The sequence below is a fragment of the Nannobrachium achirus genome (assembly GCF_963921795.1).
Source record: "Nannobrachium achirus genome assembly, chromosome: 7".
In the NCBI taxonomy this organism is placed as follows: domain Eukaryota; kingdom Metazoa; phylum Chordata; class Actinopteri; order Myctophiformes; family Myctophidae; genus Nannobrachium; species Nannobrachium achirus.
In genome coordinates, this window is record NC_137816.1 from 41103864 (window position 1) to 41117193 (window position 13330).

The window sequence follows — 13330 nt, forward strand, 5'->3', positions numbered from 1 at the left end:
ATCTCATGTCCTGTTTTGACTTGCATTGTCTGTTCCACTTCCTCTCAACATGACAAAGGAAGTTCACTATCTTTTGTTTGTTTGTTTGTTTTTATGACAAACTAACATTTCCCAATTTTGGGCATGCCATTATAGGCGTAATTTGTCAAAATATTTAATTACATTTTATTTTCAAACATTTCAATTATTATTATTATTATTACTTTTTTAATAACAGATCTACAAGCTCATAATGTATCGCAATGCAACACATTTTGAGGCTGTATATCTGCTATTTTTCTGTCATAGAATCAAGTACACATCTAAATAGTTCTACTTTCTTGTCTCTTTCAGCTCCTCTCTGTCTCTTTGGATAAAATCAAGCTCTGAACCTCTGCTTTTTATACTACCTGGAAACAATAGAGCTGCATTTCTGAGTTTCTCTTGGAAAGCTTTGATCCATTCATCGTGAGTGTAAGTTCATCTGGTGGAAAATGAGTGCCAGGAGAATGATGCCACGCTCCTATTCTAGCGATGGGAGATCCAGCAGCTCCTACAATGGGGATGATGTCAGCGGGAGTAGCCGGCCCACCACCCCTGCTAGCCGCAGCTACCTCTCCAGTGTCAGGCCCGAAAACAGGTAGACTTTTCAAACCCTGAACCTGGCATAAAACAAAAGTGTGCAACCCCTGTTTGTATTACCCAGAATTATCCACTAAACTGAAATGAAACGTGAAACATGCACAGTGTCTTTAAAACTATGGATTTTATTGTGTACAGTGCCCAAAATTAGGATGGCAAATGTTATTCTTTCCATTTTGAACCCTAAACCTAACCCCAACCATGCATAAGATTAAATGTTACCCCTAAATGCCTAATCCCATCTCTCACCCAAACTGAAACTTTTTATAATTGCAACCTTAGCTCTAAAATTATGTTTTCATGATGGGTAATTTCATTTTGGACTTGAGGCAAAGGAACTCACTATAAGGCCATATTAATTCCTCAAAAGTATATAAGTAAATTATACGGTACACACACACACACGCACACGCACACACACACACACACACACACACACACACACACACACACACACACACACACACACACACACACACACACACACACACACACACACAGCAGCATCAGCATTCAGGCAGCAGGATTCAAGTGTTTTCCTTTGTTAGTGGTCACCATAGTAACCTGGGCAGTGTAAACAAACACATGGTTTGATTGACAGGTTATGTACAGGCTGACCTCTGGACCTCTGCTTTTATATGGAAAATAGCTTCATATAGACCAGCATGTACCGGTATACAACTAACTGAATAACCTTGTGTAAAATAAGATTACACACAAGAATAATGATTCAGTAAACTCTTTACTGTCTGCAATACACAGAGAAACTTTTTAGACCAGGGGTCTTCAAAGTGGGTCTGGGACCCCTAGGGGGTCCTCAGAGTTACTACAGGGGGTCCTCGAAATCTTTGTGTGATAGAAACCTTTCTCCTTTTTTATATTAACTACTTGAACCCTAGCATCCTGAGGACTTTAGCCAAAAATAGCAGATCTACAAGCTCACGCTCGCGTTGTGAGCTTGTAGATCGGCTATTTTTGGCAAAGAGGTTTTGTAGAGGGGAAAAAGAGCAAACTCAGTACAGAGTGAAAGATCAAGTTTATTGACAGATATTTAAGTGGTTAAATATCTGAAAACACAAATTGACATGAATCCAAAAAACACTGATGATTGTGCTGCCAAACGATTAAACTATTATGGAATCTATGAACAGGTTGTGGGGGTCCCTGCTTGATCTCTCTCTCAACTAAGGGGTCCTTGGCCTGAAAACATTGAAGACCCCTGTTTTAGACATCTACTGCACCCAAAACAGTGGGTCGGGATTCTCGACCCATTTTTGTTTTTCTTATACATTTTTATAGGTTGTGATTTGTCAGTAGGCCTACTTTTTATCAATTCAAAACAATTTGACAACATTTTACTAAGTATTTGATAAATAATAAAAAATAAATAAAAATCTAATAATGTCCATAGACACATGTACTGTGAGTGTAATAAAGGTTTAAGAAGTAGGAAAAAGAGCCAATCTACATGCTCACAATGCAGCACAACACACCTTCAGGGAGCTTGTAGATCTGTTATTTTTCATATATTATTTCGTATAATTCCAGCAGCAGTACTGGCCAAAACATTTCCTCAATATTGCTGGATTAATCACATAAATATATATTTTTTTTCCCCCAGGAAACAATATAATAGGATTTGTACTCTTTATTATTTATTTTTTTTACAACATACTTAGGTAGTTATAACCCACTACCGCTTGCTGTCTCTCAGTGACTTAAACATTTTGTCCAAGAAACCAATGCATCATGGAATAATACTTTCCCCCTATCTGTGACCTTTGCTTCACACCCACAAGCATGCGTCTCTAACGATCCTTTAATTCCGTTCACTTCTCACATGCGATTATCATCGCAATCAAACCAGTTAGCAGAAATAGCTTGAGCATGACCGGGTGGATTACTGCCCGTTGATGTCACTGTTTGCCTGTATGACTGTCGTCTGTCGCTGATAGTCTGATTTGTAGTTGCGGGCCCGGTGTCACGCCGCCGGAAATAGCTGTGGGCTTGTAGATCTGCTATTTAAGGCAAGGCTACATGGTCGCCTGATCGCGTTTATTTGGGATAATCACAATAATTTTTGCCATTTTTCGCCATTTGTTCGTCAGCATCGTTTTCCATTCGCATCTGTTGAAAATTGTTCATACATTTTCAAACATTTCAAAAATAACGGCAGATCTAAGCTCACAATGCATCACTGGGAGCTTATAGATCTGCGATTTACAGTGTGTGACTAAATACAAATGGAAGGCTTCCTGTGTGTGTGTTTAATCACGGGTGATGCGCAGTGGGGAGTAAAAGTTGGATCCTTGAACTGTGAAGTGACCCGACACTGAAAGGGTTGTCATCACCAGACAAAGATCAACTGTTACAGGCTCAGGAAATAATCATGTTTAATACACATTAAAATCACTTAAAATCACATCATTAAACACACACACACACACACACACACACACACACACACACACACACACACACACACACACACACACACACACACACACACACACACACACTGTACATTAATTGGAGTATACATTGGGGTTTTCACTCTCATAACATCATTGTTGACGATTAACTGTCATACATTTGTGTTTTTGGCATTGAACATACAGTATGAATTAAAATAGCATTTATATTTGCCTTTTAACAAAAAGGCACAAGGCAGATCTGACAAATAACTTAAAATATCCAAAAGATCACCGGTAATAATAATGAAAAATAAATAATGGGATATAGCCAAAGACGCATCGCGAGCTTGTAGATCTGCTGTTATCTCTATATTTGAAAATGTACGTACATTTTTCAACAGATTAATTTTGCAGATGAATATAAACGACTCTGGCAATTTTGCTAATGTAATTGCGATTATCTCGAATAAGCGCAATCAGGCAATTGTGTAATAATTGTGACGGGCCTAGTGTGCATGCGCTAAGGATCCACTCTATCATGTCATTGTGTTGATTTGTTTGCGTCATGTGCAGGGGTGTCGCACCAAATTCTGGGCCCTGGGTACAAGGAGGGCCCCCACACAATTATTTTGTGTTTTAACTATTGAAAAATAGCAGATAGCCTATACAAGCTCACAGCGCGGCACCAAGTGCCACACTGCGAGCTTGTAGATCTGCGTTTTTGAAAAATCGTGAACATTTGAGCAAGTCTTTGAATATTTCAAAACCTTCTAAGGTTTTTTGATAAAACCTATGTTTCTATATGTCAGTGGTGCTCAAACCTTTTCATGTGGAGGACCCCCAAAATGATATGTATTTGGCCACGGACCCCCCCCCCCCCCCATCTAAAAATATTCCGTTCCAGGGACCCCTCAGAAGCAAAATTTGAGTTACAAATGTTCGCTTAAAAAATACAGTGGCTATATTCAAAGACTTGCACACATTTTCACGACTTTTCAAAAATAGCAGATCTACAAGCTTGTGAGCTTGTATATCTGCTATTTTTAGCTAAAGTATAAAATAATTAAGGCCCCTCCACCTTGGGCCCTAGTGACTCAGTCCCACTCCCCCCCCCCCCCCCCCCCCCTTGTGACGCCCCTGATCATGTATGCATGTTGTGACCATTCAATATATTGCATTATGTATTGAAAACATTCTATTTATGGTCATGTGTCTCATTTCTATATATTAAATTCATATGGACTGAAGAAACCTCTGTTTAGCCTCTGTTTAACCTCTGTTTCAGTTGCACAAATATCCCAGTTCTTTATTGTTTGCCACTATATACAGGGTTGTTAGGGTTACTTTTAAAAAGGAATCCCCTACAGTTACAAGTTACTTGCAAAGAAAATGTAGTCAGTAATGTAATCTGATTATCACAATTTAAAAAGTAACTACAAGTTACTTTCAGTTACTTTAGGATAACTTTTTAGCAAAACTCTCTTTAATTAAATAAAACAAGTTTTACCATTGATAACTAGACACGAATATTGAGCCTATGAAATTAGGAAAAGGACAACAGCATTTTACTTAAACAAAGTGGCAGTACTTTACGCTGATTCGACTTGATTATGTTATTGTTTGGCGTTATAACTTATTTGTAAAATGTATGAGGGCAAGGGGAGAATGTAATCAGCATGTAACCCCCATCATTCAGATCCGTTACTGTAATCCAGATTACACATTTTAAAATGTAACCTGAGACTTTACAAGTTACCTGTTTTTTGTAATCTGATTACGTAATCCCGTTACATGTAATCCGTTACTTAACAACCCTGACTATATAGAAGTGGTTCAACTTAGTGACTCACTTTCAATATGTTTTATTTTTATTTATATTATTATTATCTGGGAAACAGACAGGGTGCACAGATTCATAAATGAAGTGTGGTCATCATGAAGGTGCTCAAACACTATGAATGTCCATCATTCATCAGTCATAACCAACGTGCTTTGTGGCTGATGAATTTAAACAGTCCATATGATTGTTCATCATTCATATTCAGTCATAACCAACATGCTTTGTGGCTGGTGAATTTAAACAGTCCATATGAATGTGTATATTTCATATTCAGTCATAACCAACATGCATTGTGGCTGATGAGTTGCTTCTGTTTGCTTCTTTTCTGCGTAGCCGTTCAGGTCACAGGTATTCTCAATACAGGCCAACAAGGTAATGTCATGTATTTGTTCACAAATCCATACATTAATACTTGGACAGAAAGCACGAGTGCAAATAACAAATAGTGGTTGATATGTTGTTTTAGGCCCTGTGTTCATTTTGGGAACCAACCTCTGTATTACAGTACACAATGAGGAGAGTGATATTTTATTTGATATTTTATTTTACCCTGACTTCAGACACTAACGTAAATTGGTTTGTTCGACAAAATGTTGAATGAATAAAATCTTATATAGCAGGGGTCTTCAACAGCGGACTGGGACCCCTAGGGGGTCCTTAGAGTTACTACAGGGGGGGGGGATCCTTGTGTGATTTATATTCTTTAAAATTAACAACTTCAACCCTCGCATCCCTATTCCGAGGAGAACTTTAGCCAAAAAATAGCAGATCTGCAAGCTCTCTTGCAGAGAGAGCTTGTAGATCGGCTATTTTTGGCAAGGTTTGGTGTAGAGGTAAAAAAGAGCAGACCAAGTACAGAGTGAAAGGTCATGTTTACAAAATATCAACGATTTAAGTGGTTAAATGTCTGAACTTACCATTTATACAATATGTAGAGGGGGTCCCTGCTTCATCTCTCTCTCAGTTAAGGGGTCCTTGGCCTGAAAACGTTGAGGACTCCTGTTATATACAGTAGGCCTATATATTTGTTCCCCTGCAGTGACTCTTTGAAAGTATAATTAGACTGCAGGAACAGACTGTTACATAAAAGAAGATCAATGTACTGTCAATTAACTTCTTAACAATGCATTGCATCGAAACATGTGAGCTTGTAGATCATCAGCTATTTTTGGACACTTTGAAGCTGTTAACACGTCATTGAAACGTGTCTTTCTGCCTGGCCCTCCATCATCCACATACCATACTGTACTCACAGTTCAGTACACATCATTACATCATAGGGGTCAGTCACAGTGCACAGACCCTGGGGCATTCATGTGCCTTGCTCAAGTGCACTTTGACAGAGTTGATGGACACTGTAGATGTAAATTATAACACACACACGCGCGCACGCGCACGCACACGCACGCACGCACGCACGTACGCACGCACGCACGCACGCACACACACACACACACATTCTAGATGTAATATCACACATAGCCTACATGTTTTTCACTGTAGATGTAATCATTATAATAATAACTTGAATTTATATAGAGCCTTTCAAAAAACCCAAGAACACTTTGCATCAACAACAACAAAAAAGCTGATGTGCACAATTAAGTGTATCATCAGTGCAGACTTTAAAGAGTCCAAGTGATAGTGGGAGAAATATGTGAAAAAGGTGTTCACTTCCGGCAGAAAGCGTGAAAATTTGCACCTAGGGGTATTTTTGTGCGCTGAATTCAAAAATTGACGGTCCCAAGCACTTTTCTCAAATTCACTTTTCTCTCATTCACTTACCATAGGGTTAGGGTTAGGAAAAAAAGACCCCCCAAAAATCTTCTTTAAGTAGCATGTGAGGGGTCTATCTAGGGGGTTTTCATGATTCTGAATCCATTCCAAGCATTTGTTTTGCACAAAAAACATTCCTTGGGGAAGAAATGGACCCCACAAACTATGGTTTAGTGATGAGTCATCACTTTTCAAAGTTTTGTTGTGTCCATTTCTCAGAAAGGAATGTTTTTCGTGCAAAACAAATGCTTGCAATGGATTCAGAATCCCGAAAAACACCTAGTTTGACCCCTCACATGCTACTTGAAGAAGATTTTTTGGGGGGTCTTTTTTCCCTAGTATGGTAAGTGAATGAGAGCCACCAGATCCCATGGGAAAAGTGCTTGGGACCGTCAATTTCTGAATTCAGCGCACAAAAATACCCCTAGGTGCAAATTTTCACGCTTTCTGCCGGAAGTGAACACATTAGCCTTTTTTTGTTACATATTTCTCCCACTATGAGATGTAATACCACACATGTTTCTGCCGTGTCAAGACCTCAACAAACACAGTTGCCTTTGAGAAACGGAAATGTCACCAATTCTAATTTGAACCACATTAACCCTGGCCTGGTGTCCCTATTTTGGGCACATTTTCAAACATTTTAAAATGACTGAAAATAGCAAATCTACAAGTTCACAACAACGGTATATTGCTTAAGTGGTTAAATGAAGCTAGCAACTGAGTATACCCACCTGTCGGCAGTGAAAGGCATATTCCTGATATTTATTAAAGTCAAGAGGTTGACTTTAATAAATCACAAGCGGGTCAGAGAACAGATTGATTGTTTTTGTTTTTTTTCAGGAGTACTCTGTGCAGTGTGATGGCCCAGTTAACAGAGGAAACCCAGCCGTCCTTTGAGATAACGCTGAAGTCAAAAGCTGTGTCTGAGAGCTGCAATGTGAAGTTTACCTGTATGGTCACAGGTAAACACCCTGCGGTCATCATTTGTTCTGTTGGTCAGTGGTTCTCAAAGTTCCAGGTGCCCCCAGCAACTTTTGTTAATATAGAATCAAGATTAGTTTAACGGCTTTAAAGGACAACTTTGTTTTTTTACAACAAGAGTTCATATTTTAGATTGTAATTAGAGAAAAGAAAAGATGAGTGTTAAAATGTTTTCATTTGCTGCATTCTATTGTTTTAGCGGTTTTAGTATTTTGATTTCAGTGGGTGCATCATGCGTACATGTGGCTAAATATGTATTTTTAGGCACAATAAGCTGGCAATTTCTTTGTTACTACTGTGTTTACACCAGCCACCATAAGTCACATCTGCCCATGAAAGATTGCAGTGCATCTTGGGAATGGGCTTATTGTGTCCAAAAATACATATTTGGCCACTTGCATGCATGCCCCCAACCTGGGGGCATGCATGCATCCATTCCTGGGTCAATAATTTGATGACCGGGTGGGTCATCGGTCAGTAGGACAGGTCCCTGGCACGAAATGTTGTCAGATTGAGGTCTGCAGCCAAATACATATTAATTTGGGGGTTCTGGACATGAAATAAACACATAACTCTAGAGTGGCTGCTACCATGTGATATATATAAATATATATATATATATATATATATATATATATATTAGGGCTGGGATGCAATTAACATTTTTAATCTAATTAATTACAGGCTCTGTGATTAATTAATCGCAATTAATCGCATTTTAATCGCACATCAATATTTCACCCGAGAAGCATTTTTTTTCAAGTAAAACACATTTTGTTGTACGAGGGAATCAACAAGTGAGTTTTTTAAATCTAAATTTCGCATCCACTGGGCCAAGCAAACCGCTCTGATTGGCTACTTCTCCCTTTGCATATGATCGGTATGCCCGAAACTGAAGGTTCTGTGGTGCAAAAACTAAGTGCGATTAAAATGCGTTAATTTTTTTAATCGCGTTAATTTTCTGTAATTAATTAATCGCAATTAATCAGTTAAAGTCCCAGCCCTAATATATATATATATATATATATTCTTTTTTTTCCTTTTTTTTTTTCCTTCTTTTTCATTTGGTTTTGTCTTTGTCCATCAGGTCACCCCACCCCTCGGGTTATTTGGTATAAAGATGATATGCAGTTAGACAGATACTGTGGACTGCCTAAATATGAAATCTTCCACGATGGACCTAACCATTCCCTGCACATTTACAAGTACGTTGGGATGTCCTGTGTCATTTGATTGTAGCACTGATTAATTATTTAATTCCTAGTACAGGGGTCTTCAACAGGGGGTCCGGGGCCCCTAAGGGGTCCTCAGAGTTACTACAGGGAGTCCTCCAAATCGCTGCGAGGCGTTGTGAGCTTGTAGATCGGCTATTTTGGGCAAAGAGCTTTGGAGGGGGAAAAGAGCAGACTAAGTACAGTGAAAGGTCAAGTTTATTAGGTAATGACACTCAAGTGGTTAAATATCTGAAAACACAAATTCACATGAATCCAAAATACACTGATGATTGTGCTGTCAAACAATGAAACTACTGTATATGGAATCTATGAAAAGGTTGTGGGGGTCCCTGCTTCATCTCTCTCTCTCAACTATGGGGTCCATGGCCTGAAAACGTTGAAGACCCCTGTCCTAGTATGTTTTCACCAAAGCATGACCGCGGTGCATGTCTTCTCAGTTGCTCTGTGGATGACGCGGCCATCTACCAGGCGTCGGCCAGCAACAGCAAAGGCATCGTGTCGTGTTCCGGGGTCCTGGAGGTGGGCGTCATGAGCGAGTTCCTGATCCACCAGCGCTACTTCTCCAAACTCAAACAGAAGGCAGAGAACAGGCGCAGGGACCAGGAGAGCAAGGAGAACATTCAGGAACAGCTCAGAACCATCAGTCCAGATCGCTCCCAGAGGAAACGCCGCTCTCCCATGGAGGTTTGATTTGATTTGATAAGCTTTATGGCGAACATGCATGAAAAAAGGTGAAAGAACTGAATTATTGTATCGATTAATTTTCAGATTAATCCAATAATCAAGAACCTTTTTCAATTAATTTATTAACCACTCAAGACCTATTTTGTAATACAGTGTCATGAAAATAATGAAAATCTACTATTTTGTAACTATTTTGAAGATTTACTACTATATTGACATAGGAATCGATTATTAATTGATTATTCATAAAATCTTTGGACAAATAATATATATATATTTTTTTTATAATCGATGAAAAGGATTTGTTCGATGAACTGTTCCACCCCTACACAGGTTAATCTGAGCACTCCCAGCTCCACAGAAGAGGAAGAGGCAGAGGAAGAGATTCAGTTCGCGGTTTCTCAGGCTGAGGTCAGGCTACAGGATGCCAGTAACATGGAGGTAGAAGAAAACCCGCTCCACACGACTAACGGAACCGCATCTCCCATCACCAACGGACAAGCTGCCGATGACAGCGACAGCAAAGCGGTCACGTACGTATACGACTCTGTGCAGAAGACGTTCACATCCCACCAACCCAAAGCGCCCTTCATCAAAAAGAAGATTAAGATCTCCAACGGCGCCAATGTCGTGAAGCCCGACCCTCCCATGGAGAGGCTGTCCAGGGAGAGACTAGCGACCGAGCAGGCTTGTGAAAAGCCGTCCCTGGAGGAGTCTTCACGACCTCAGGGGCCTTTAGAAGAAGTTATGGAAGTAGAGAGCGCTGTCGTCTCTTCAGCCCCGGCCTCGGAGAAGGAGACAAAACAGCCCCAACGAAAGGCAGCAGCAGAGATAAAAGTGCAGCCACCCACCAGTGAGCCTTCAGAAAAACCAAAGCCACACGTTCACAGAAATGCAGAAGCTCCCTCACTAGAGAAACAGATTTCTGTGCCTGGACCTCCTGCTACTGTATCCCCTGCTGTCGCTTCCCCTACGTGTCTCATTTCCTCAGGGACTGACAGCACACAAACTGCAAAGCCTGAGAAGGGAGTTGGGCTTACAGAAAACCTCAGTCCTCCCGCAGTGTCAACACAGCAAGCACTGCATCCTGTAACCTCCCCCAAGGCCTCCACTAAAGACACGGTAAAGGAGGTTGTCGCTGTAACGCGACAAGAGGACGTTACGGTCATGGATGTTGATGATGATGAGAAGCCTCTAGTTGTGGAGGGTCAAGACCACACCGCCAAGGCTGTGAATGTGAGCGTGGATACAGCAACAGCTCATCCACAGAGGCCTCCCGAAATGTCCGTTAATGGTACTAAAGTTCACAGGAACCTAAAGTCAGCTGTGGTCTCTTCTGCTTCGGCTTTGGACAAAGAGACAAAACATCAAAGAACAGCAGCAGAGAAGAAAGTCCGGCCTCGCCTCGATGCGCCTTCAGAAAAACGAAATGTGCCAGTTCCCGGAAATGCAGAAGCTCCTTCACAAAAGAAACACATTGCTGTGCCTGGTCCTCCTTCTCCTGTATCGCCTACTGTCGCGTCCCCTACACGTCACATTTTGTCGGGGACTGAAAGTAAGCCAGCTGCAAAGCCTGAGAAGGGAGTTGGACATGCAGAAAGCCTCGGTCCTCCTATTGTGTCAACGCAACAACCGTCACACCCCATAATCTCCCCCGAGACCTCAAGTAAAGACACATCAAAGGAGGTAGCTGTAACGCAACAAGCATCGCATCCCGCAGCCTCTCCTGAGACCACAATTAAAGAGGTTATCGCTGTAACGCGACAAGAGGACATTATGGTCATGGAGGATGATGAGAAACCTTTGGTAACTGAGTATCAAGACCCCACCGCTCAGGCTGTGAATGTGAGGGTGGATACAGCAGCAACTCATCCACAGCGGCCTCCCGAAACCTCAGTTAACGGTACATCAGTTCACAGGAACCTAAATCCAGCGGGAGGAGGTGGCAATGCTTTACCCAGCAGGCCTCCATGTGAACCACTGGATGTGTGCGGAGATCAGCTGTCTGGGAGGGAAAGCAGCTCCGGCCAGAAGAATGTGTGTGTGTCTAGGCCATCGCCACTGGGGAAGGTGAGTGGCTGTGTTCCCATGAGCTCATGAGTGCTTTGCATTGCCAACACAGGCCAGATCAGTAACACATGCATCCTGCTGCTATTTATAGCCTTTACATGTGTACCCCACTGTGTTATGCGTAGGCTATATCGTCACTGTTGGACAGAAATGTATTGTATGCTCAAAACCGTGTGTCCCGGTGTAGTTATTATTTTGTCACAAGCTCTTAATACTTTTCATTGGTTCAATATTTATCAAACCCACACCCATTGGGTTTCTACCAGACAGTGATGACATGCATCTTCCCTATTTATAGCCTTTACACTGTGTTACAAATCATCGCTGTCAGGGAGAAACCTTGCATTTCCTTATTGCAACATTTAATGTGTTTCTTTTATGCTTTTTTGTTTGTTTCCTTTTCATATATTTATGTCCTATATTTCAGTGGCTCTCAAAGTATGGTTGAGAGAGTGCCAGGCTTCCTTTAGGCCCTAAAGTTTAGGGCGTTCCAAGTGAACTCTTACAGGTCTGTTAATCTGAGACATTTGGGAACCACTGTCCTTTTATACACTGTTGTATGGTGACGGCATCACACAAAAGTGGTGAAAATAGCTAACAACTACAAGGTTGTAGATCAGCTATTTTCACAAAGTAAAAGACAAAATTGGAAACGTTTTCTCCTATAATGACATGTAAAAAAATAGGGAGGCCAAGTTGAAAGTGACTAAGTGTGTATTTAACCAATGAAAAGTATTAACAAGAACTTGTGACTAAATAATTTTGGACATGCAGCTATTTTGAAACACATTTTTAAATACTTCAAATAGCCGATCTACATCTACACGTTTTTTTGAGCTTTTAGATCAACTATTTGAAATGTTTTTCAAAATAGTAAAGAATGGCAAAAGAGTCTATAGGGATAAGTGGTACGGCATGGACAAAAATAGGGCCCTTAATGTCCACCCGACAGTGATGATGTAATCACAGACATAAAATTGCATTATTATTATTGGAAGATGACAAAAGGTCTATTTGTGGCTTGAATTTGATATTTTTACTTCATAATGAGTAATGATCCAAAGGCAAAGAAAAACACATGGGATAGAATCATATACTCTATCATTTATGATAGTGTTTAATATGTATAATAATTTAGTAATTGCAGCCTTACATATTATGTGAGAGGCAATCACAAGTTATATAATGTGCTCTCCTAGTTCAGAGTTTGTCCGTCTGTGTTGACAGTATTGTTATGTGCTCTCAGCAACAAGGCAATTGGCCTGTCAATGGAGAGCAACATGGAGCAGATGGCGTCTCAATGAGGACCTGATAGATCAAGGGTCTTCAACAGGGGGTCCGGGACCACTAGGGGGTTTTTATATTAACCACTTCCTGATATTCTGAGAACAAAAATAGCACATCTACAAGCTCACAACGCCTCGCACTGAGCTTGTAGATCGTCTATTTTCAGCAAAGACGTTTGGTGTAGAGGGGAAAAAGGAGCAGACTAAGTGAAAGATGTCAAGTTAAGTATTGACGTTCAAGTGGTTAAACACGTTTCTGAAAACACAAATTGACATAAATCCAAAATATAATGATGATTGTGCTGTCAAACAATGAAACTATATGGAAACTATGAAAATGTTGAAGACCCCTGTGATAGATTTTGGAGCAGCAGAAATGGATGATAAATCTTCCCTTTAAGCAACTACAGTGTATCTATG

The 13330-nt window shown here is 40.5% G+C and overlaps 1 protein-coding gene across 1 annotated transcript in view; it reads left to right on the forward strand.

Annotated features, from left to right (window-relative positions):
* Window positions 1–473: 473 nt before the first annotated feature.
* Window positions 474–13330, forward strand: part of LOC308288764 (alpha-protein kinase 3-like) — a gene marked incomplete at both ends in the record, with an annotated part of 32116 nt that continues 19259 nt past the window's right edge. Inside the window, 5 exons of the mRNA XM_080730234.1 lie at window positions 474–619; window positions 7495–7616; window positions 8723–8840; window positions 9308–9554; window positions 9888–11624. Coding sequence (XP_080586360.1) covers window positions 474–619; window positions 7495–7616; window positions 8723–8840; window positions 9308–9554; window positions 9888–11624 — 2370 coding nt within the window. The remainder of the gene's footprint in view (window positions 620–7494; window positions 7617–8722; window positions 8841–9307; window positions 9555–9887; window positions 11625–13330) is intronic.